Source organism: Jaculus jaculus, chromosome 3, assembly GCF_020740685.1.
Source record: "Jaculus jaculus isolate mJacJac1 chromosome 3, mJacJac1.mat.Y.cur, whole genome shotgun sequence".
In the NCBI taxonomy this organism is placed as follows: domain Eukaryota; kingdom Metazoa; phylum Chordata; class Mammalia; order Rodentia; family Dipodidae; genus Jaculus; species Jaculus jaculus.
The window spans coordinates 20083344-20105558 of NC_059104.1; the positions used below are offsets into that span (position 1 = coordinate 20083344).

General features: G+C 38.3%; 1 protein-coding gene across 2 annotated transcripts in view; it reads right to left on the reverse strand.

Annotated features, from left to right (window-relative positions):
- The window catches only part of Gpc5 (glypican 5), a 1425487-nt gene that overhangs the window by 1098876 nt on the left and 304396 nt on the right, over positions 1–22215 (reverse strand). For both annotated transcript variants that reach the window (XM_045146480.1, XM_045146481.1), the window contains exon 3: positions 13752–14446. In XM_045146480.1, coding sequence (XP_045002415.1) covers positions 13752–14446 — 695 coding nt within the window. The remainder of the gene's footprint in view (positions 1–13751; positions 14447–22215) is intronic.

Here is a 22215-nt window from a genome sequence, read left to right on the forward strand (position 1 = left end):
AGGTGTTGGGGGTGCTCAAGACCTTCCTTCATTTAAATAAACATTACCAATGAGATTCAAGTGAAAGGACCACTTGTTAAAGGAGCCACAAGAACTCCAGCATGTCTGGAGCAATGCAGTGGGAATGGCCCAGATGAGGATGTAATGGGTATAGGGCCCAGATTGGAAGGCCAACGTGAGCCTTCGAGATTCTTCCCAAGGATAATAGGCACTCATTTTGGAAACATTATTCAGACATCTGCGTGGAGAATTGACTAGAGCTGCTGAAGATATTATAGGAAGAAAGTGGCCTATTATCTGTTCAAGCCATTAAACAGCATTTTTCTGGTTGGAATACACCTAATGTCCAGCCATGCCTCACTCAGTGAAAGTACCCTGTACAAATCAGTTGTATGCTTAAAGGACAGAGTTTTTTCTTCTGCTCAATCTTACCCCAAATTCCTTCAGTGATTAAAAAACATGCTTTCTCAAGGTCAGAACGTTTATTATCTGGGTGGAAAACAAAACCTTGAATATATAGGGAGAATTTTTTTTCCCCTCTAAAGGACCTTCTTACATTAAGGACAAAATGTTTCTAAATATATATTTAATGTGTCATTGTGGATAAAAAAAAAAAATTCAAAAAGACGCACTGTTCCTCTTGAGTCCCCAAAGCCTCAGGAAAGCATGCCAAGAGGAAGAACAGAAGAATAAAACCAGGAACAAAAATTACTCACTGGATTGCACTGGCTTTTCATTTGTATGAATCTTTTTCATAAGTAGAAGACTTGTAACTTTCTTGTAAGGTTACTATGAACATTAATGCTTTTATAAGTTTTATTACTTTGTAATTTATGTACCAGGAAATTCACCTTTAGAAATGTAAATTTTACTACATTCACAGTTGTGTAACCATCACACCATCAAATTTTATAACATTTTATCACACCTTAACCCCACAAAAATATTATTTAATATTGGTAGGAAATCCCTCCCCCCCATTCCCATGTCCCAGCTCCTAGCTCCTGGGAACCAGCAAACTCCTCTCTGTCTCCTTGGACTTGCTATTCTGGACTTTTCCTATTAGCAGAATCATGACTATGGAACCCTCTGAGACTGACTTATTTCAAATAGCACATTCAACATGTTAACTGGAAGGCCATCAAGCTAAGGGACCACCAGGCTTTTAGGTTCCTGAGCAAACACAAAGGTTAACTCACTGAACTTTATATCCTAGAGAAACAAAACGCATTTGACCAATCAAAAATAGCCAGTTAGCCACTAAGATGTCTGTTCTATGTTATCCAATCAAGTATTTCTTTGTCGTATTTTCTAAGATAAGTATTTTATTCAAGTTTTCCCTCCAGACCCTTCCAGTGAAGCGTAAACTGCTTGCAAAATGAGTTGCTGGCTCGCTCCCATAAACTTTACAGTTCTAAAGGACCTTCAGTGTACCGTTTAGCACAGTTTCAACACCCAGGCAAACATACAGTAACACAAATCAATGCTTGATTCCTTACTATCACTCATCGTACTGTTGCAGGATTGGAGTTTGGGCAGGGATTCAGGAGAGAGACTGAGCTCTGGGATTAGAAAGCCAAGCAAATGACACCCAGGGCATGGATTCTTGTCCATGTTTAAAAGAGAATTGGAGAACCAGGACTCAGAGAAAGAGTCAGTTACTAGGGTAGGGTGGACTGAGGAGAGAAGAAAAAGCATGAAAGCTCTCAAGCCAACAAGAGGAATTCCGCCCCTCCCAGCCAGCATGGGTTGGAAGGGTGAGGTACAAATCTGGGGAGAGTCTCTCTCCAGTGTGGGAAGTCTCCGGGGACAAATGTCTCACACGTGTGGCTCAGATCCATTTTTATGAAATAGGCCTCCAATTACAGTAAGCTTTATTATCAGGTTTGGTAAGTAGGAAGGCCGCTCCGTTGTTGAAGGACACCCACGAGGAATCATGACTCTAGAAAGGCCAGTGCACAAGTGCTAAGCTTGGGGAAAGTTCAAGAACCATCAGGAAGTTGCTGCTGCTTACAGCCATCACGGATGGCTCTGATCAGCCTGGAGTTCCAGCCCCACCAGGGCAGAGTGGCACCTGTTTGTCTTTGGGCTGTCCCTAGCTGAATGCCTATATCAAAAACAAACAAGCAATCAAAATACTCCTATTCCATTCGAATATTCCATTGTGTGCATGTAAGACACTGTGCTTACCCATTGTTCTGATGTTAGACATTTAGTTTCTACTTGGGGGAAAATATACATACATATATATATATATATGTATATCACAGGCTCACCATAACTCATCTTTCATATTTATCTTTGTTTTAAAGATTTTATTTATTTATTTATTTGAGAGCGACAGACACAGAGAGAAAGACAGATAGAGGGAGAGAGAGAGAATGGGCGCGCCAGGGCTTCCAGCCTCTGCAAACGAACTCCAGACGCGTGCGCCCCCTTGTGCATCTGGCTAACGTGGGACCTGGGGAACCGAGCCTCCAACGGGGGTCCTTAGGCTTCACAGGCAAGCGCTTAACCACTAAGCCATCTCTCCAGCCCTCATATTTATCTTATAGTCATCCTATAAAGTGTGACAAGGCATTTCTTTCTTTCATTGTCCCTGATAATTTTCATGATCTTAAGCATGACCCAATGACCTTAAACACCTCTCCTATACGTTATTAGCTAGCTGTATACATTCCTTGGAGAATATTTATCTAAATCCACTATTTTTTCATGGTAAGTAGTAAATGTTTTCTAATTATGTTAGTCAGTGCATTCATGTAAACAAGCAAGTTTACAGTATCTGAATCTTTGCAGGAAGCTTTGGTAACTGTCACTTCACAACAGCAACAACAAATCCCATTTAATACAAGCAATGTATTTTCTTATGACCTTCTTCTCAGTGATGCATGATTGTTTTAAGTATTAAGAATATGAGAGCCGGAGAGAGGACCTCAGTTCGAGGCTCGATTCCCCAGGACCCATGTTAGCCAGATGCACAAGGGGGCGCATGCATCTGGAGTTCATTTCTAGTGGCTGGAGGCCCTGGCAGGCCCATTCTCTCTCTGTTGGCCTCATTCTATCTCTGTCTGTCCCTCTCAAATAAATAAATAAAACAGAAAAAAAAATTAAACAAAGAGAATATGACTAGCTGTGCTTTTTAGATGGCAATGACCACTAGGAAGGCCTAAAAGGCACCATAGTCCTGAGAAGAAGGGACGGAGGAGTGTCCAGCACTGAAACATCTCTGTCACACCCAAGCCTCAGGTCCATTGTGGAAAAGGTGGTGGAAAGAATGTAAGAGCCACAGGAAGGGTACGACTCCTTACAATGCAACTGGCCAGACAGAAATTGGCCTTGATATCCAGGACCCCCACAGTGCCTAGCAATACCTTCACAAGACCCTCATAATAGGAGAAAAAGATGACCACATCAAAATAAAAGAGGAACTAATAGAGAGAGGGAGGGGATATGATGGAGAGCAGAATTGTGAAGGGGAAAGTGGGGGACAGGAGGGAAAATATCATGGTTTATTGTCTGTAAGTATAGAAGTTGTCAATAAAAAATAAAAAATAATGAAAATAATATGACTAAAATGAATATACTTGTTTCTTCATGAAAAAAAAAATTAAGTCAATTAGGTATGAAAGATTTGCTTGACATTTTCATGAGGAAACAAATGGTACCACAAAGCTACTTGAGGAATAAACACTAGATTCATATTAAAGTCTGTGCTAAAAACAAAGTAGTTCTAGTGTTAGATTTATAAGATGATCAGTATCTTTGCATAAATGAGCAATGAATGTGTTGTCGTTTGTTGTTTCATTCGCCTACACAAAAATCTCACACATTTTTTAAATCTAAATGAAAACCCATATAGTTGCAAAGAGCAGAATAGTGGTTGCTGGGGCCCAGGGTTGTGTGGAGTAAAACTCAGATGCGTTGTGCAAATCATTCAAAGTTCCAGTTAGAGAAGAAATCACGTAGATTATTTTAGCATTCTGTAACTATAATCAATAACGATGTATACCTGAAAAGTTTTAAGAAAGTACATTTTAACTATTGGTACTATAAACAAAATTAGTATATCGAGTACCATAGAAGTTAACTGGCTTGATTCAGACATTCTGCAGTGTACCCATATGTCAAAAAGTCACATTATTCATCATACATATATAAAATTTATCATTAAAATTAAGGGGATTTTTTTTTTTACAAATGAAGTTATTCTGTAAGAAAATACAGTTTTATGCAGCATCTAACTCAGAGATAGCCTAGAAGTGGCAGAAAGCACTCACGAGGAGCTGGATACTTCACTGATGAAGGTGAAAAGCCACATAAGCAAAGATAGTTGAAGAAAAATTCGCAGGAACCACTGGGTATTACTAAACCCATGCATTCCTGGGAGAAAAAGCCTTACGATAAAAAAAAAAGACATGTGGGATCAGGGGTATAGCTCAGTTGGTAAAGTACTTGCCTTATATGAATGAGGCCCTTGGTTTGAACCCTAGCACAATCTTAATTATACGTGTGTGTGTGCATGTGTGTGTTTGTGTTTGTGTGTGTGTGTGTGTTTGTGGAAGCAAAGTAGAGAGAAACTATAAGGAGACCAGCCGGAAGTAGATTAGTGGGATAAGGTAGGTAATAAGGCAGTTAAGTATGATTAAAAAGTATATACTATGAAAACTGAAAAAGTCATACTGAAACAATTATTTTGTACAAAAAAAAATACATACATGCTACAGGTGAAACATAACATGTTCCTCAGAACCTCATGATTTCAATTCTTCGACCCTAACTGGCTGGTGGTTTGGGGAGCTCATGAGTTATGGTCCTTGTCTCTGGAAAATGGAGCCTAGTTGGAGGAGGGCCATTGGAATGGAGCCTTGAAGTTATCCTTAGCTGAACCTTGTCTTCCTCGCCAGTCTGTGGGTAATGCAAACAGCCATCCTCTGCCATGCACTTTCATCTCCGTGATATTCTTCCCAACTAACCATGGACTTGACCCCTCAGGAATTATGAGAAAAAAAATTAATCCTTCCTGTTTTAAATTGCTTCTGTCAAGTCACAGCAATGAGACAAGTCACACTGACATAATACTAAGAAAAAAATAAATTTCTGAGCTAAAAAAACAAAAGCTTACAATATTGGGGTAAAAGCTCTACCATCTCACAAACACCTCAATAATCTAACCAAAAACAAGTATATTTGTGACACAAAATTGGGGAAGAAGGTAAGTGACCCCTTTTCTTTTATATAGAGAATGAAATAGACAGCTACAGCCAAGATGTCAGATAAAGGAATGAAATAATGGTCCTCAAATACTTCAAGACCATGATGGTTAGGATGGAGCCCTTATCTTCAAACATTACATTAAACAAATACCAGTTTAAGATACACATATTCTAGAGCTGGAGAGATGGTTTAGTGGTTAAGGTGCTTGCCTGCAAAGTCTAAGGTCCAGGTCCAGGTTTGATTATCCAGTACCAAGTAAATCCAGATAGACAACATGGCTCATGTGTCTTGAGTTCATTTAGAGTGGCTAGAGGCTGTGACACACCAATCTCTCCTCTCTCTCTCTCTCTCTCTCTCTCTCTCTCTCTCTCTCTCTCTTTCTCTTTCTCATTCTCTGCCTCTTTATCATAAACAAGTAAATAAGTAAATACAAAATTTTAAAAGATACACATGTTTAGAACTTTCCAAGGTATAGTCCTGTCTACAAATATGGTGACCTGTGTTCTGGAGAATGTCCTCTACTTCTGTTATACAGACCTAGAGATATTCACAAGCTGCTTAATAATTTTGTTCTCTTAGAAAATTAGGTAGAAGTAAAAAAAAAAAAAAATATGAGGACCAGTATAGAATCTTAAGAAATTATGTCACAATCTGTCTCAGAAAGACAAATTAACAAGTTAATCCTGTAACATTTTCAAATTCTTATGAAATATTTATCTGAAAATTATTCAGACTTGTCTCCTGATGTGCTTCTAAAGAAGTGTAGATTTTCCTCATATGAATAATATGAGTCTTGATTGTTCTTCACCACTGTCAATCATTTTAACCCCAGGAGAGGTTACCAAAGAGCCCAAATGAGAGCCAGACATGTTGGTACACACATGCAATCACAGCATGTCGGAGGGAGGTGTGGGAAGGCTGGGAGTCTAACGTTATCCTTAGCTACATAGTGAGTTTGAAGCCAGCCTCCAAGAAGTGTTTCCAAAGGCAAATTACAATGAAAAAAAGTCCAAATTTAATCCATCCATTATCTCACCTTTGCCAACCTGGTGATCAACATGAGAAATTGCTAACTTATGAGGTATAAACAGATATGTTGAGAGAGGTTGCCAGCAAAGACCAGATACATTATAGAAACACTCTCAAGACCATAACATTTATTTGAGCAGAAAACTGATGAGTAATAAAAACTGCTACTTAACCTGTACTTAATCAGAAAGCACCTTGCCCCATATGGGAGAATGCAAAGATCCCAGCATTGAAAGGAGGAACCATGAATCAGGGCCACCAGCCACATGCCGGTTCTCTATCACCACACAGTGCCCAGAAGTCAGGGTTGAGCCGTGAAGCTGAAGGGATCCTTGACCTACTTCCTTTGCTTCTCTATTAGCTCAAGAACTTTTCTCCCTCTTGGCACTCCACGCTAAATGAACATTCTGTGCTGCTTCTCACCCTGGAAGCATAGACTCCCTCCTTCTCTTCAACTGTTACTAGTTTATTTCTTACACACGTTCATTTTCTTTTGTCAAGATTCAGTTTTATTTCTCAGGAAACTCACTTTATTTAAGCATGATACTAATGACACATCCAATACCAACCAGCCATAGAAGTTAACCAAAACTTAGGCAAATGCAAAAAATGATCTACTCAGCATACATGAATATATTTGCATATGCATGAGGTAACTGATGTATAACTTTTCATCATCACCTTCAATTCTGTGAAAGGCAAGTACAAAGTAAATATGCACATAAATTATTATTTTCAAAAATTTGTCTCCAAATTAATACATCAGCCTTTTTACACGCTGCGGCCCTGGGAGCAATCCCCCAAACTCTACTTATTAACAACTCCTATCAGTTTGAAGTATATATATTCTGATTTGTGCCAGTGCAACAAAAAGATTCTATATATTTAGTTTAAGTTTAAGAATATTTAATATTTCATTCTGTATGAACTCCACATCTATTAATGCCAGCAAGATAAAGATATTTTTGTCTTTAACTCACAGGTCCTTACATCTAGCCTGCGGTCTTATAGGAAGGAATTGTGAGGTCTTAAAATTATATGTAGTATATTACATATCTCTGTATCCAAGTATACATTCTATCTCCCTCTCTTCGTTACTTAAAATACTCCCACACTGTACCACATTAACTTGGACAAACTTCCCGAGTTTCTTTGTTAGGGCCCTATATAAGATATCTGATTTAAATGACCTACAATTGCAATGGCATTATATTTCAACTGGGTTATTGTGGATATTATGATTTTGGGATTTTACCTTACTTTATGCACAATGACAGGCACAGTGGGATTTTAACAAAATATATAATACAAAATAGAAATGGGACTAAATCTGTGCTTCACTCTAATTTATCCATGTCACCGTTTCAATTTTCATTTTATATTTTACACAAATTTATATTTGAAACACACAGAATTTTAACTGAGCTTTTTACAAACTTAGATAAATGTTGGTACACATAGAAGCCATAATGAGATATTCATTTTCTTACCAGTTAATTAAAATAAATTATTGAGCACAACTCACCTTGTAGTCAATTTTGATATGCTTTGTGTTTCTAAAATGAATCACAGAATAGAACTAAAGTAATTTGTATTCAACCAGCCAAATCTCTACTAATACTAAATAGATTACAGAGGTGAAAATTATCCATAAAAAGATGTCTCTTATTAGAAAATATTCTTCTGATCTCATTGCAGGCTTAAAAACAATGTTTTCTTTCTAGAATTAAGTAGTTTCTTTATGACACCTACTTGTTTATTAACACAGGCTCCACACTTCTGTGCCTTGGATAAGTTAAACTGCTAAGTTATAACAATAAATAATATACTAAGTTAATTTAATAGCAAATATAAAAAGAAATTTCAAAAAATTAATGATTTGTTAACAAGAGGGAGAACTTTCTGCCTATATAAACACAAATGTATAGCTGATAATATTATGGACATTAAAAGATTGCATAGCATTTCCTAAAAATTTCCAGTTTTTTTTTCATCTGAGGAAATTTTACATGCATTTATGTATATTAAGCAATCATTGAAAAATAATGTTATTTAGAAAAACATCAATATAGAATAGGGGATAGTAGAGAAAATGTGGCTGGTTCAGTAGAGGGGATAAGGGAAAGGAGGAAAACAGGGTAGTGGGAGGGGATTATGTAAAATGTTTAATAAAGTTTTTCTATAAAAATGTTTTTAAAGATAGAAATATTTTATGAACTAGGGTTTGTGTTTAATAAGGATATTTTAATACAGGATAAGCGTGAAGGTAAAGAGAAAGAGAGGCATTCAGAAGGGAAGAGAAGAGCCATAGGAACATGGTCATGGGCTTCATCCGGACCCAAAAGGCAATGGTACCATAAAATTCTACTTCCTAAAAGACAGACCAAATGACTGAACCTTTACTAGTCCCTTACAGTAAACACCTGAACCACAAGACACTGGAGAGGGTAGGATCAAGACTGACCTAAATCTCCTACATCTTCCTTCCCTCCCTCTCCCCCTCTCCCCTCTATCTCTCTCCTCTCTAACTCTTGTATATTAGTTATCTTTTTCCTCAATTTCTTAGTGGACACTGACCTGTAACCCCCACTTCCAGCTTGGGCCTACAATCCACAATGAGCTTTTGATCAGAGAAACCTACAAGGTTTCCCAAAACAATGACAGACTTCTGTCAGAGTAATTGATGACCCACCAAAGGCCAGTGGTAAGACCCTATTGCTGAAGACTCCATATGCAGCTGACACGTAAAATGGAATGACATGGCTGGAAGCCAGGAGAGAGTCAGTCCCCAGACAGTCAGCGTGTCTAGTGCCAGAAGGCGCTACATAGGCGACTGGGGGAAGTGACCAAGATCTGTCCAAGCAACACATTGTTTAACCTAAGTAGCAACAATTAACTGGATGTGATACCCACACAGGTGCAATAGTGGTACACAGCCATGGTGAGGAATCAATTGCTCTTGATTTGGCTAACTGATCCACTCAGTGGTACTAGACCCTTAGCTGGAGCTGGGAAACAAGTCAGAACCATACCCAAACACAAGCCCACTCTCCAATATCAAGCTACCATCAATCACGGGGTATAAGAGGGCCTACACCTATCAAACTGTCTATCAAAAAAGTAAGTGTTATCTCAATTTTCTGGGTGCTAACTTACTCTCCGTTGGAGAATCTGCTTCTCTTTTCCAGATAGATGCAGATCCTAAGAAGAGAGCTGCCCCAACATACCTCAGAAGGGGCCCAACTGAAACTAAGGACAACTGGCGAAATAAGCAAGGGTGATGTTTTCCTGTGAACTGGATACCAGCACAAAGGGGAAGGAGATCAATGCAGAGAAAAATCAACTCCTACCAAATCAGAGAGCCAGAGCCTCAGAGGCCCCCAACACCTCAGCACTGAAGCAGACCAAAAATGAATCCAACATGGCTCAGGGAAATCTTGCGGAAGAGGGGGCGGAAAGAATGTCAGAGTTACATGTTGGGTCATGATTTTCAGAGACATTTATCATACTAATAACTGGGGGCTAACTCCACAATGCACGACCCATTTTCAATAACAAGGAGGGTCTAATGGGAGGGGGTAGATCACAGATGAGCCTAAATAATGGTACCAAACTGCCTATATTTACTGAAAAGAAAACTAATAAATTAAATTAAAAAAAAAAAAGGAGAGTAACTGAAAATAGTTTTTCAGTTCTATACCAAGAATCCTCCATTAAGTTCTACAGTATGCAGAAGGAGAAGCTTATTTTTAAAGAATTGAAAAGCCTCAAAGAATTTTAGACGTTATTTACAAATACTGTGATAAAAATTCATAGGACTTACTTTGTATGAGACACAGAAAATTAAAACTCTTTTTTTTCCTCACTAAAACTCTAAGATGCAGGCATTCATTTTGCCATATTTAACCAAAGAGGAAACTGAAGCAAAGAGATTAAACAATTGAGTGTCCTAACTCATTGGTAGTAAGCAGTACAGATGAATGTGCAACTAAGCCTGGCTTGAGTCTGTAATATTCACGTGTACGTGTATTTATATTCATGCGAACACACACGTGTGTATCCAGGGGTGTGTGCATGCAGAGTCAACATTGTGTGTCATCCTCTAACACTCTCCAGATTAATCTTTGAGACAACATCTCTCACTGAAACTGCAGCTCATCCAGGTGGTTTGATTTGCTAGCAAGCCTTAATGATTCTCCTGTCTCTGCCTCTCTAGGACTGAGAATTCAGGCACATACCACCAGGCCAGACATGTTCAGTGGGTGTTGGAGATGCAAATTAATGTCCTCATGCCTCAGTACAAAGCACTGAACCACTTCCACAGTACTAGCCTCAGTGGTTAGTCCTAATCTTTCTGTTTCTGATGTGGTGAGTTTTGATTTAATCCACAGAATAACTGTAGAATTAAAAATTAGTCATTGAAAACATGCTTTTGTTTCTTTACATGCCTTCAACATACAAAAGATACCTAAGATTTTTTAAGTTTCCAGGTGAAGTTCTCCTGACAGAAGTGTAATACATCTGGTACAACAATGGATTTCTTGTAACTGGAAATACGTATTTATCAAAGACAACCCTGGGAAGTACCAGAGCTCCCAGATTGCCCCGGGAATGCACATGAGCCATTGTTTGCCAGGTTTGTGGCAATTAATTTTGAATTGTTGAATTCATTGATGTGTGAAGTGATTATCAAAGCTTGATAAAGTTTATAGATCACTTTTAAGTTGGCAGAAATAACTGAGTCAATTTATAAGGAATTTAAAGTCAGTTTCTTTGTCTTTTTCCCTATAATTAAAAATGAGTATCTAAGTTGTTTATTTAAGAATACAACCGCAATTTGATAGTAATAGTTGATATCCCTCAATACAATTATAAGACCAGTTATTATATGAAATCAGACTATTGCCAGAAAAAAAAGAAGAGAGGACATACACCAAGCAGTTTCATATTTTAAAAGTATTGTGTAAAATGATTAAAAAAAAATCCTGATTACTGTACTTTGAGATACTAGAAAATAACATTCTCCTCTCATATCTGTGCAAGCCTAGCCTTAAAGTAAAGAAAGAAAAGATCAGGACAGTCAGGTATCCAGTGGGTGCTAATTAACACTGACGATTGATACATGTTACCACACTTGACCCATCACTACCTACCTTCTTCTTCACACAGGCAAAAATAGGCTCCAGTGCTGTTTGTAGCTTGCTCAGGCCACCAACAAGTTAAAAAACAAACAAAACAAAACTCAAGCTGCCAGGCATGGTGGCACACACCTTTAATCACTGCATTCAAGGGGCAGAGGTAGGAGGATTGCCATGAGTTCAAGGCTGCCCTGAGTCTACATAGTGACTTCCAGGTCAGCACGGGGAACAGTGAGACCTACCTCAAAAAATAAAAAATAAAAACTCAGATTTTAAAAACATGCATGTCTACTACAGCACCATGTATTTTAGTCATTGAACTAGAAAAACATGGATAACTTTCTATCTAATAGATATTTAACAATACAAAAATACCCCCCAGGTCTCCAAAAGGATTTTAAGTATAAAGTCACTTATATTTTCAGAAAGCTCTGTCCCAAGATTTTAACTTGGATGCCCCAAGTTAATAATTAATTCTAATTTTTGCTTCTGAACTCTGGCACTTTACTTTTTTTTGGTGGGGGGGAAACACTTGACATCATAATATGGATATTTTGTTTCATAAATATAAACTGCTATTCCTCCTAATGACAGAACAGTTGTTGGTTTCTCATGTCCCTCTGAAAGTTTTGGGTCACAACTTATGTTCACAATGGGATGGGACATCCAAAAGACCAGGCCTCTTGCACCATGTTAAGGACCACCAAGTGGGGAAAATATAGGGTAGGCAAATGAAGACAAACGTATATCATGCGGTGATTGATATATATATTTCACAATGAAACCCAGTATTCTGCATGCTAGCTAACAATATTAAAATGGAAGAAGACGGACCCTTGTTGGTTGTATAGGGGCATTCAGCTTAAAGCATCCTGAGTCGGAAGGCAGCTCACCACATCTTGGTGCTGCATCCACCAGGGGGCGCCATTTCCAGCTTTCCTAAATGCACCAACTAAGCTCACATAAGACCCAGAGAAGGAGGTTATAACAGAAAGGTTTTCAGTTCCAATTTCTATCAGAAATGAAAAGAGTTCACAGAGAGAGCGCATGATGAGAATATTTATTAACTCAGTAAATCAGTGCCAGTAGAGAAAGATATATTTTCTTGGTCCTGGGGACGATTCATTTTATTTCAGAGGAAAAAATTTAGATGAACTATACCAGTAGCTTCACTGCATGAGACAGGACGCGTTACTGAGGGAACAGAAGGAGGTTTTTAAATGGCTCTGCATAAAGTGGGAGGAAGGAAAACAAGTCTCACGCTCATTGGTTTGATGATTTTGTTTCAAAAGTTTCTTAGTCTGGTGGAAATAAAACAGCATGAGGGTGTCACATATGAAAAATCATCACACAACCAATTTGGCAGATTCTGGACTCTCTGAAGAAAGGCTTTTGATCAGCCAGGTATCACATCTTCACGTCAAAAACACACAGCTAGCACTTTCTATGGGAAAGTAACAGGCTTTGAAATTCTAACAGGAACAACAGCCCAGCTTTTCAGTACAAGCACTTACGACACAGTTGGGATAACACCTTCCCAACAATACCGATGAAGACAAATTGTAGCATTATTTTTTCCACACCAATGAGGCTATTGAGGCTCAATGACCCTGAGAGACCCATCTTGTTCATGGTGCTGGTCAACGCTGCTTCAGATTCAAATCTATGTTGGTCTTGATTTTAAACCTGCGTTCTTCCCACCTCATTGAATAACGCTTTTATCATTTTATTTGACATGTGGATAATTTTTTTTAAAAAAATTATTTATTGTAGAGACAGACAGAGGAAAATAGTCATATTTATGAGAGAGAGAGAGACAGAGAATGGGCATGCCAGGCCTTCAGCAACTACAAACAACCTCCAGACAAACGTGCCACCTTGTGCATCTGACTTTACATGGGTACTGGGGAAACAAACCCAGGTCTTTAGGCTTCACAAGCAAGTGCTGTAATCACTTTTCAATTATCCTCCCTTTCCACTGCCTTCTCTTTTCCCCCTCCCCTTCCTACTGAATCCCTTTTTACCTGTTATCAAAAGAGAGAGAGAGAAAGAGAGAGAGAGAGAGATTCCCTACGTTTTATTAGGATTGTTTACATGAGCATGGGAGAAGGGATTTTTATCAGAGCACATGCAATTTACCACTGAGGAAATGTCTAACTAACTGTTTGAGAAGCTTCCACAAATATAGATACAATGTAACACTTTGAATGAAATTCATCAAACTCACACATCTTGCTCCACTTCGTCATTAAGGTGAGAAAGAATTAAAGTGCATAGTGCTAAGTGATCATCAGGTAGGCTTGCGTCTGTCATGACCACCTTTCACATTCTAGGAACCCAGACAGGAAGACAGGGTGGGCTGCTCACCTGCTCTGCTAACTTCGGCCCATTGAGGTGCGCCTGCAGCACAGCATCATTAACATGCAAGTGAAAATTGAGGAGCACATGCTCAATGTCGTAGGTTCCATGCATCGCATCTGACAGCTCTTCCAGGGACCGGATATAGGCGTGCCAATGTGAATTGAGCTCTGCCACGTGTGCCAGGCAGGCCCTGGCAATATTGAGGCAGTAGCCCTTGCAGGGCTTACTGAGTGTCAGGCCCTGGCAATGAGAGCAGTACTGCATCTTCAGTAAGCCTCTGCCGCACTCTTTGGAGAACTGTAGATGGTCGGTGGTGTTGATGACTTCGATGCCCAGGTTGAGTGACTGCAGAAATGTGCGGCTGGGCAGCAGAGACCTCCCCATCTGCCCCATGACTCTTTTGGGAATATTGCCAAAGGGACTCACATCCCTGCGGGCCATCCGGATGCATTCAGAGTATTGCAGGGAACTGTCAGTCACACCAGGGTTAATGAGATGGTTGTAGACCAAAGGAAAAAGACTGTCGAAAAAGCGGTTTACAAATTCTTCAGGATTAACGTCTGCACCAAATAAATAGAGCCCGACATCAGTGAAGAATTCCTGAATGGAAGCCACTGCCTCCAAGGCCATGTTTCTGTAGGTGTTGCAAAAAAGTATACTGGTGTAATTTTCTGCTTGTCTGATGAGAGTTTCCAAGGTTTCTGTAACACAGCAAAAGCAAGAGAGGAGAAAGAAGCCTTAGCATTCATGTTTGAACCACAAGTCCATCTGCCACAGACAGGAAATGAATGTAATACATCATAAGTAACATCAAGATCAACTTGTGATACTCATGCTGCTAAACTAAAGAGTTTCCAAGAATAAACCTGGACGTTAACGGGTGGCTGTGCAACACAGATGTTTTATACAATCCTATTCTTTAGAATCTAAGCCTACTAATTAAGTGTAGAAATCAAATATTTCTTACGTACACTGTTGGTTTCTGACTAATATTTTCCTATAGCCATTCATTATCCATTAATGATAAGTCTGTTCATAACCTAGGTTCATTATTTATGAAAGATGACAGCATTGAACACTTAATTTCCTGCTTACTGTGCTTTTCCATTTTCCAGAATGAAAGCTAACAGATTATATGCTAATCACTGCAAAGGGAAACCAAGTGCCAAACATTAAACCTAATAATCTTCATCTCTTGTAATATATGAAAACTTTATATAACTAAAATATTTCACTCGTATGCTACCTATCAATTACCAGACCTTGTAAGCCATGGGAAAACATTTTGTAGTACTATTTAATGATACAAGAATCATTTGGACGCCCTCAATTAATATCCTGTTGCTTTTATATCATCTTTTGGTCCTGTATGTGTAGTGTGTATAACAAGCATGCAGATTATGGGATTTGTGTTTATACACGCTGTGGTCATGCACATATGTGCAGATGTGGGATCTGTGTTTATACAATGCATGGACATATGCACATGTGCATTGTGGGATCTGTGTCAATACAGTGCATGGACATACACACATGTGCAGGTGTGGGATCTGTGTATACACAGTGTGTGGACATACACACATGTGCAGGTGTGGGATCTGTGTATACACAGTGTGTGGACATACACACATGCGCATGTGTGGGATCTGTGTCTATACAGTGTGTGGACATACATACACACATGTGCAGGTGTGGGATCTGTGTCTATACAGTGTGTGGACATACACACATGCACAGGTGTGTGGGATCTGTGTCTATACAGTGTGTGGACATACACACATGTGCAGGTGTGGGATCTGTGTATACACAGTGTGTGGACATACACACATGCGCAGGTGTGGGATCTGTGTCTATACAGTGCATGGACATGCACATGTGCAGGTGTGGGATCTGTGTATACACAGTGCGTGGACATACGCTTATGTGCAGGTGAGGGATCTGTGTCTCTACAGTGTGTGGACATACACACATGTGCAGGTGAGGGATCTGTGTCTACAGTGCGTGGACATACACACATGTGCAGGTGTGGGATCTGTGTCTATACAGTGCATGGACATACGCACATGTGCAAGTGTGGGATCTGTGTCTATACAGTGTGTGGACATACGCTTATGTGCAGGTGAGGGATCTGTGTCTCTACAGTGTGTGGACTTATGCACATGTGCAGATGTGGGATCTGTTTATATACAGTGCGTGGACTTACACACATGTGCAGGTGTGGGATCTGTGTCTATACAGTGCGTGGACATACACACATGTGCAGGTGTGGGATCTGTGTCTATACAGTGCGTGGACATACACACATGTGCAGGTGTGGGATCTGTGTCTCTACAGTGCGTGGACTTACACACATGTGCAGGTGCGGGATCTGTGTCCATACAGTGCATGGACATATGCACATGTGCAGGTGTGGGATCTGTGTATACACAGTGTGTGGACATACGCACACGTGCAGGTGAGGGATCTGTGTCTATACAGTGCATGGATGTACACGTATATGAGTGTATGGGTTCTGTGTCTATACAGTGCGTGGACATACATGTATGTGAGTGTATGGGTTCTGTGTCTATACTGTACATGCACATACATGTATGTTCAGGCATCTTCTATGGATTTTCCATGTTGCTTCCTTTAGAAGGGGTTTCTCTCTGAAACTGAAGCTGCCACTTTTGGTCAGACTGGCTGATCAGTGCGCCCTGCCTAGTGATACTCCTGTCTCTGTCCCCAGGCCTGAGGAGCAAAGTCCCAGTCATGTGTGGCCATCCTGGATTTTATTCTCTATGATTTTATTTTTATAATGTGAGTGCTGGAGATTGAACTCAGGCCCTTCTCAGGCACTCATGCTTACCCAGCATGCATTCATACTAACTGAGCCCTATCTTGTCTTTTATTTAAAGAATTTACCAGGGATATTTCATTTCCAACTTATGTAACTGATGCTCCAAAATTAGCTAACCAAATATAATTCATCCACAAACAAAGGAGGGAAAACAATCCAAAAACATGCCACTAATCACAGAGTTAGGAAGGCACTTCAGAATTGTGGCATTAAAGAGCAGTAAACTGCCATGGTGTACTATAATTATATCTTATAATTAACCTAAATAATGACACTTGACTATATCAATATATAATTATAAAATATATCCAATAAAATTATTTCTCATAGCATCAACCTAACTTTAATGAGGCTATGAAAGACCACATCCATAATTCAGTAATCGACCTATTGTTTGAGTACCTTATAAGACATAGAAAAAGTTAAAATGAAGAATAGAAAGTAGGGGTGCATGAAAAACTCCAAAGACAACTGTACCAAGAGTAGCTACACACACCCATGTGTCCATCCTGATTTACTCTGAGAATGGTTCCTATTGGGTTCCAGGCATCAGTGTGACACGTCAAGTTGCACCTACCCTTCCACTAAAGGCAACTTCATCTCAGGGCTGCAGGAGAAGTGCTACCATGCCTAGATTGTTAATGACATAGGGCCAGTGGGTTACCTCTTTGGTTCTAGTTCCCTTGCATCAAGTGCTTCCTAGCAACTCAAAACACTTGGTGGAGAACCAGACTAGCCATTGTGCCAAGTAAACCAGTTTTAATACCAGCATTTCTTAACTAGGCTGATCCTTGGGATGTAGGACAGCAAATGCAGATTGCCTGATCTCCATGCTGGGAATTAACTCAGTAGTTCTGTTTTAGTTAATGTATCTGTATGTAAGACGCAGCCCAGATGTTTCTCTCAGCATGGCCCATGTTGGAAATTTCAATCTCAAACACGCCAACTTACTCAGCCAGTGTCCTAGCATGATAGACTCACAGTACATCTGAGCCATGACATTCTGCCCTCACAGTTCCACAGAGTGAAAACTATGAAAACCAAATTGTACCCTGAACTAAAATCAAGCTCAGATTATTCTCCATAACACGAGCTCCCTTTTCTCAGTTGCTCATCTGTGGTGAATCACTGGGAGATAGGTCAATAGCGACTTCATTTAACATTGACAGTTATAGCAATGTTTGCGAATGAATCCATTAAGTAAGGATAGATTGAATACGACCTGGTGCACATATTTTCTTATGCACTTTCTATGCAGAATTTTGTAGGCGTGCTCTACGTGACTGACATGCCCTGTACTATGCTCAGTGACAAAAAGTTTGAATGCTGCTGGCCCCAGAAACACAAACGTTCCAGCTGATTTCTGTCATCACACATGAAGTTTTAAAAGCAAAAAAGAGAATATTTATTTGTAAATTCAACCATCATCAATTTATAACATAATGACATAGGAAAATATAAAGTTTGCCAGTGTGTAGTCATAAATATATATTTTATAGATCAGTATACTTCATGACAGCAACACTGTAGAGAATACATGTAATATTAAGAATATTAAAATTAGGGCTGGAGAGATGGCTTAGTGTTTAAGTGCTTGCCTGTGAAACCTAAGGACCCAGGTTCAAGGCTTGATTCCCTAGGACACACGTAAGCCAGATGCACAAGGTGGCACATGCAACTTGAGTTCATTTGCAGTAGCTGGAGGCCCTGATGCACCCATTCTATTTTTTCTCTCTGTCTCTCTGCCTCTTTCTCTCCCTCCCTCCCTCCCTCCCTCCCTCCCTCCCTCTCTCCCTCTCTCTCTCTCTCTCTCTCAAATAAATAAATAAAAATAAACAAAAAAATTTAAAAAATAATATTAAAGTGATAGGCATGGTAAAGTGAGCATAACAGTTCCAAATATCATCCTTCTCTCACTAAATTTATTTAGTTTTTGTTACTGTTTGAATTTTTCATTAAAAATAGATATTTTAGTGCTCATAACTGTGTATTGATCTTACTACCTTTGAGGGAGCAATTTTATCCTCTCAAATATCAATTTTCTGAATATTTGCTGACTGTGCAAACAAAAAATGGATCTTTGAAATTAACTTACTATGTTAGATTTTTACTGGACTATCAACTCATCACAGCATAAAGATTTACTTTTGTTTTCAATCTGCTTTAAACCTGATATTTAAAGCAGTTTTAATGCTTAGGGATGTGCATGACTTTGTGATTGTTTTCATCCTAGTCTTTAAAAAGTTTTGACATAGAGAAATATATCAAAATTGAAAAATCTTAGCTGGGCACGGTAGTACACATGTGTATTCCCTACACTGGGAGGGTGGGACTTGATAGAAGGATCGTGAGTTCAAGGCTGGGCCTTCTATACACCATGTACCAGGCGAAGCTGAGAGACACAGAAACACTCTACCTCAAGAAAGAAAGATAGACGGGTAGATGCCAACTCATTTGATGATTTTGTTAATTTTTTTTTTTTTGTGAAAAACTGGTAAAGTCAGTTAAATTTACAAAAAGTACTTGTATTAACTTTGAACTTATAACACTAGCATATAAATTTCATAAATATGTGCCAAAGTGTTTCTCTTTGTACAATTAAAATTGTTATTAGGCTAGAGAGATGGCTTAGCGGTTAAGGCACTTGCCTGCAAAGCCAAAGGACCTAGGTTCAATTCCCTGGTACTCACGTAAGCCAGATGTAGAGGGTGGTGCATGCATCTGGAGTTCGTTTACAGTGGCTGGAATCCTTGTCATACCCATTCTCTCTCTCTTTCTCTCTCTCTCTCTCTCTCTCTCTCTCTCTCTCTCTCTCTCTCCCTCTCTCTCTCTCTCACAAATACATGTTCTGCCTCTTTTCCTCTCTCAAATACATAAAAATAAAATATTAAAAAACTGATATTAGCAAGAATTATAACTTTAAAAATTATTTTCTTTTTCCAAATATTTTCTGCTTTGGAAAGAATAAGCCACACAAAACAGTAGTGTGTAGAAATACAAAGAAGGTTAAGGGCTAAATCATTTATGAAGCTATTTTGTTGTTAACGAGAAATTATGCCTTTAATTACAAAGGTTTTTGTTATTGTTGTTGCTGTTGTTATTATTATTTTTGTGGGAATGGGGGTTGAAGCACAGTCTCACTCTAGTCCAGGCTGACCTGGAACCCACTCTGTAGCCTAGGCTGGCCTTGAACTCAAGATGATCCTTCTACCTCAGCATCACCATACTCCTTCATTACAAAGTTTTAACACAAATGCAAAACCTTCATTTATGTTATACGAACATCTTTCAAGCAAGTGCTAAAAATTATATCAGCATACTGTAAAAATAAACATTTGCCTATGTTTGCTTCCAGAAAGAACATAGGAACCAGACTACATAACAAGCAAACAGAAGCTACTTTCTCTTTTGCTTTTGATTTTGTCTTTAAGAATTTCAATAGCTCTTCAAGTGATGTCAGATGAAATCTATCAAACAGAGTAACTTCCAGCTTTCCTTTTAGTGTGTTTTTAATACCTGAGTGATATAAAGAATAAAAGGCTAGAATTTGATTAGAATTTGAATAAAAAGCATTTCTCCCCACTTTATGGAAAAATAAATTTATCTATACATTAAAATCAGGCTTGTAAATTCTCACTAAAGGTGTGTTTGAATGCATAAAGTTTCCACACATTCATTTATCCCATTGACATTCTTTGATAGTCATGGTAAAACACAAACCTAAAATTTTTGTTTCAAATTTTTTCCAGCCCCCATTGGCTTCAAAGACATCTTATCATATATGGAAATGATGACTGACTATTAAATCAAGAAAATAAACTTAAATGCAATACTGTAGATATAATCAGGTGCTATTTCTATAAAATTAAATTTGACAAATTTGAAAGACAATGAGAGTCATATGCAAGTGGTTTTTGCAGCAGAAGAAATTTTACAGGATTTTTATTATTTTAAGTATAAAAGTGACTCTATAGGTAATGATCATGAAACAATTGTTATAATAACCTCTCCAGCATTGCAAGAACAGACATTTTATGGATCTTTTCATACCTTTTACTATTTTTGATTAATGAACATGCTAAAATACAAAACATGAAGTGTCAATTACAAATTAAGCCACAGACATTCTCAACTGTAGCAATGAAATAGATGAAAAAAAAATTAAATCCTCTCAGCCATAGATAATAAAAAGATATTTTCCATCTATATATCCAGGTTGAAGAGATATTTTCAGGGTGATTTTACATTCTCTTGCATGACAATTCTCAAGTCACAGGTTACATTACTGCAACAAACATTTCATTGCCACTCAGTCACTTCAATGTGACTTTGTTCCTGATATTTTGCATCCCTGTTCATTACAATTTAGGTAGATGAACAATTAGATAGAATACTTTAAGAATAACTTCAAAATTTTTATCACTCATATACTAAAACAAATTCTAAGCCTTTAAAAGATAGAATACACTGTCCAATGACATCAACAGCTTCACATTTAATAATTCCTTTAGTAATCTGAAGACCATCACAGATACTCAGAAATTATGCATACTTACATAAAAGAAATAGCAACTACATATTTTTCCAGCCTGGAAGTATTTATGACAATTCATTCTTATGTTCGCATATTTCCTCCATGTTTTTGAGCAAGTTAAATGTGTAATGTTTTTTTCTGGGATATTAACTTAATGACATATTTTAAATGTTATGCAGTATGATTTATAATATAATTCTTCAGAAATTAGTCAACTATACAAATAAACAGTGAGTGGGATATTAATCTGTATCACAAAAAATTAGCATATTTGTAATTAATCTAGTCTCCTAAGAAAAGCAGTGCATGGAAAAATGCTTTCTCAACTTTTTTTTTAAACTTTATTTCCCTCCTCATTAATTTGGCCGACATAGTGCGTTACATCTACTTCCAATATAACTTTATATTCATCTATGTTCAGAAAGTCAATATAGATTTTAGTAAGACATTTAAAGTCAATTGAGCATTTACATAAGAGATAAAAAGTCAATGCCAGACAACAAAAGTATAGATTCTTTCATATATTCTGAAGGGTAGAGATTTTAAATCAAAATTTCTAATAGTCATTAAAAGGAATTCAGAGACACAACTAAGAAATATGAAGTACCTTCACAAAACTAGGTCTTCTGTGGAGGTTTTAGAAGACAAAAGTTTATATTTGCAGAGCAGTAGAAAATTTATTAAGGAGAAGAATGATAGAAAAGATTAGCATTTCCCAGGCATGTGAGGGGACCACAAGAAATGTAGTGGTTTGAGTGAAGTATCTCCCATAGGCTCAGGTATTTTGAATACTTGTGGCAATTTGGGGAAGCTGTTGGTTCTTTGGGAGGTGAAGCCTTGACTTAAGTTGGGGGGTAATACAGCCCAGCTTCAAGCCTAGTTGAAAGACTACTTCCTCCCAATTTATGTGACAAGATGTGCCACACTGATATCTTGATCATGTCATGCCTTCCCTGCTATCATGAAACTTGCCCTCAGCACTGTAAGCTGAAATAAACTCTTTCATCCCACAATCTGCTTTTGATTAGATGCTTTGTCCCAGTGGAAATAACTACTACAAACTGGTGGTTTGAATGTGAAAGTCCCCATGGCTTCAA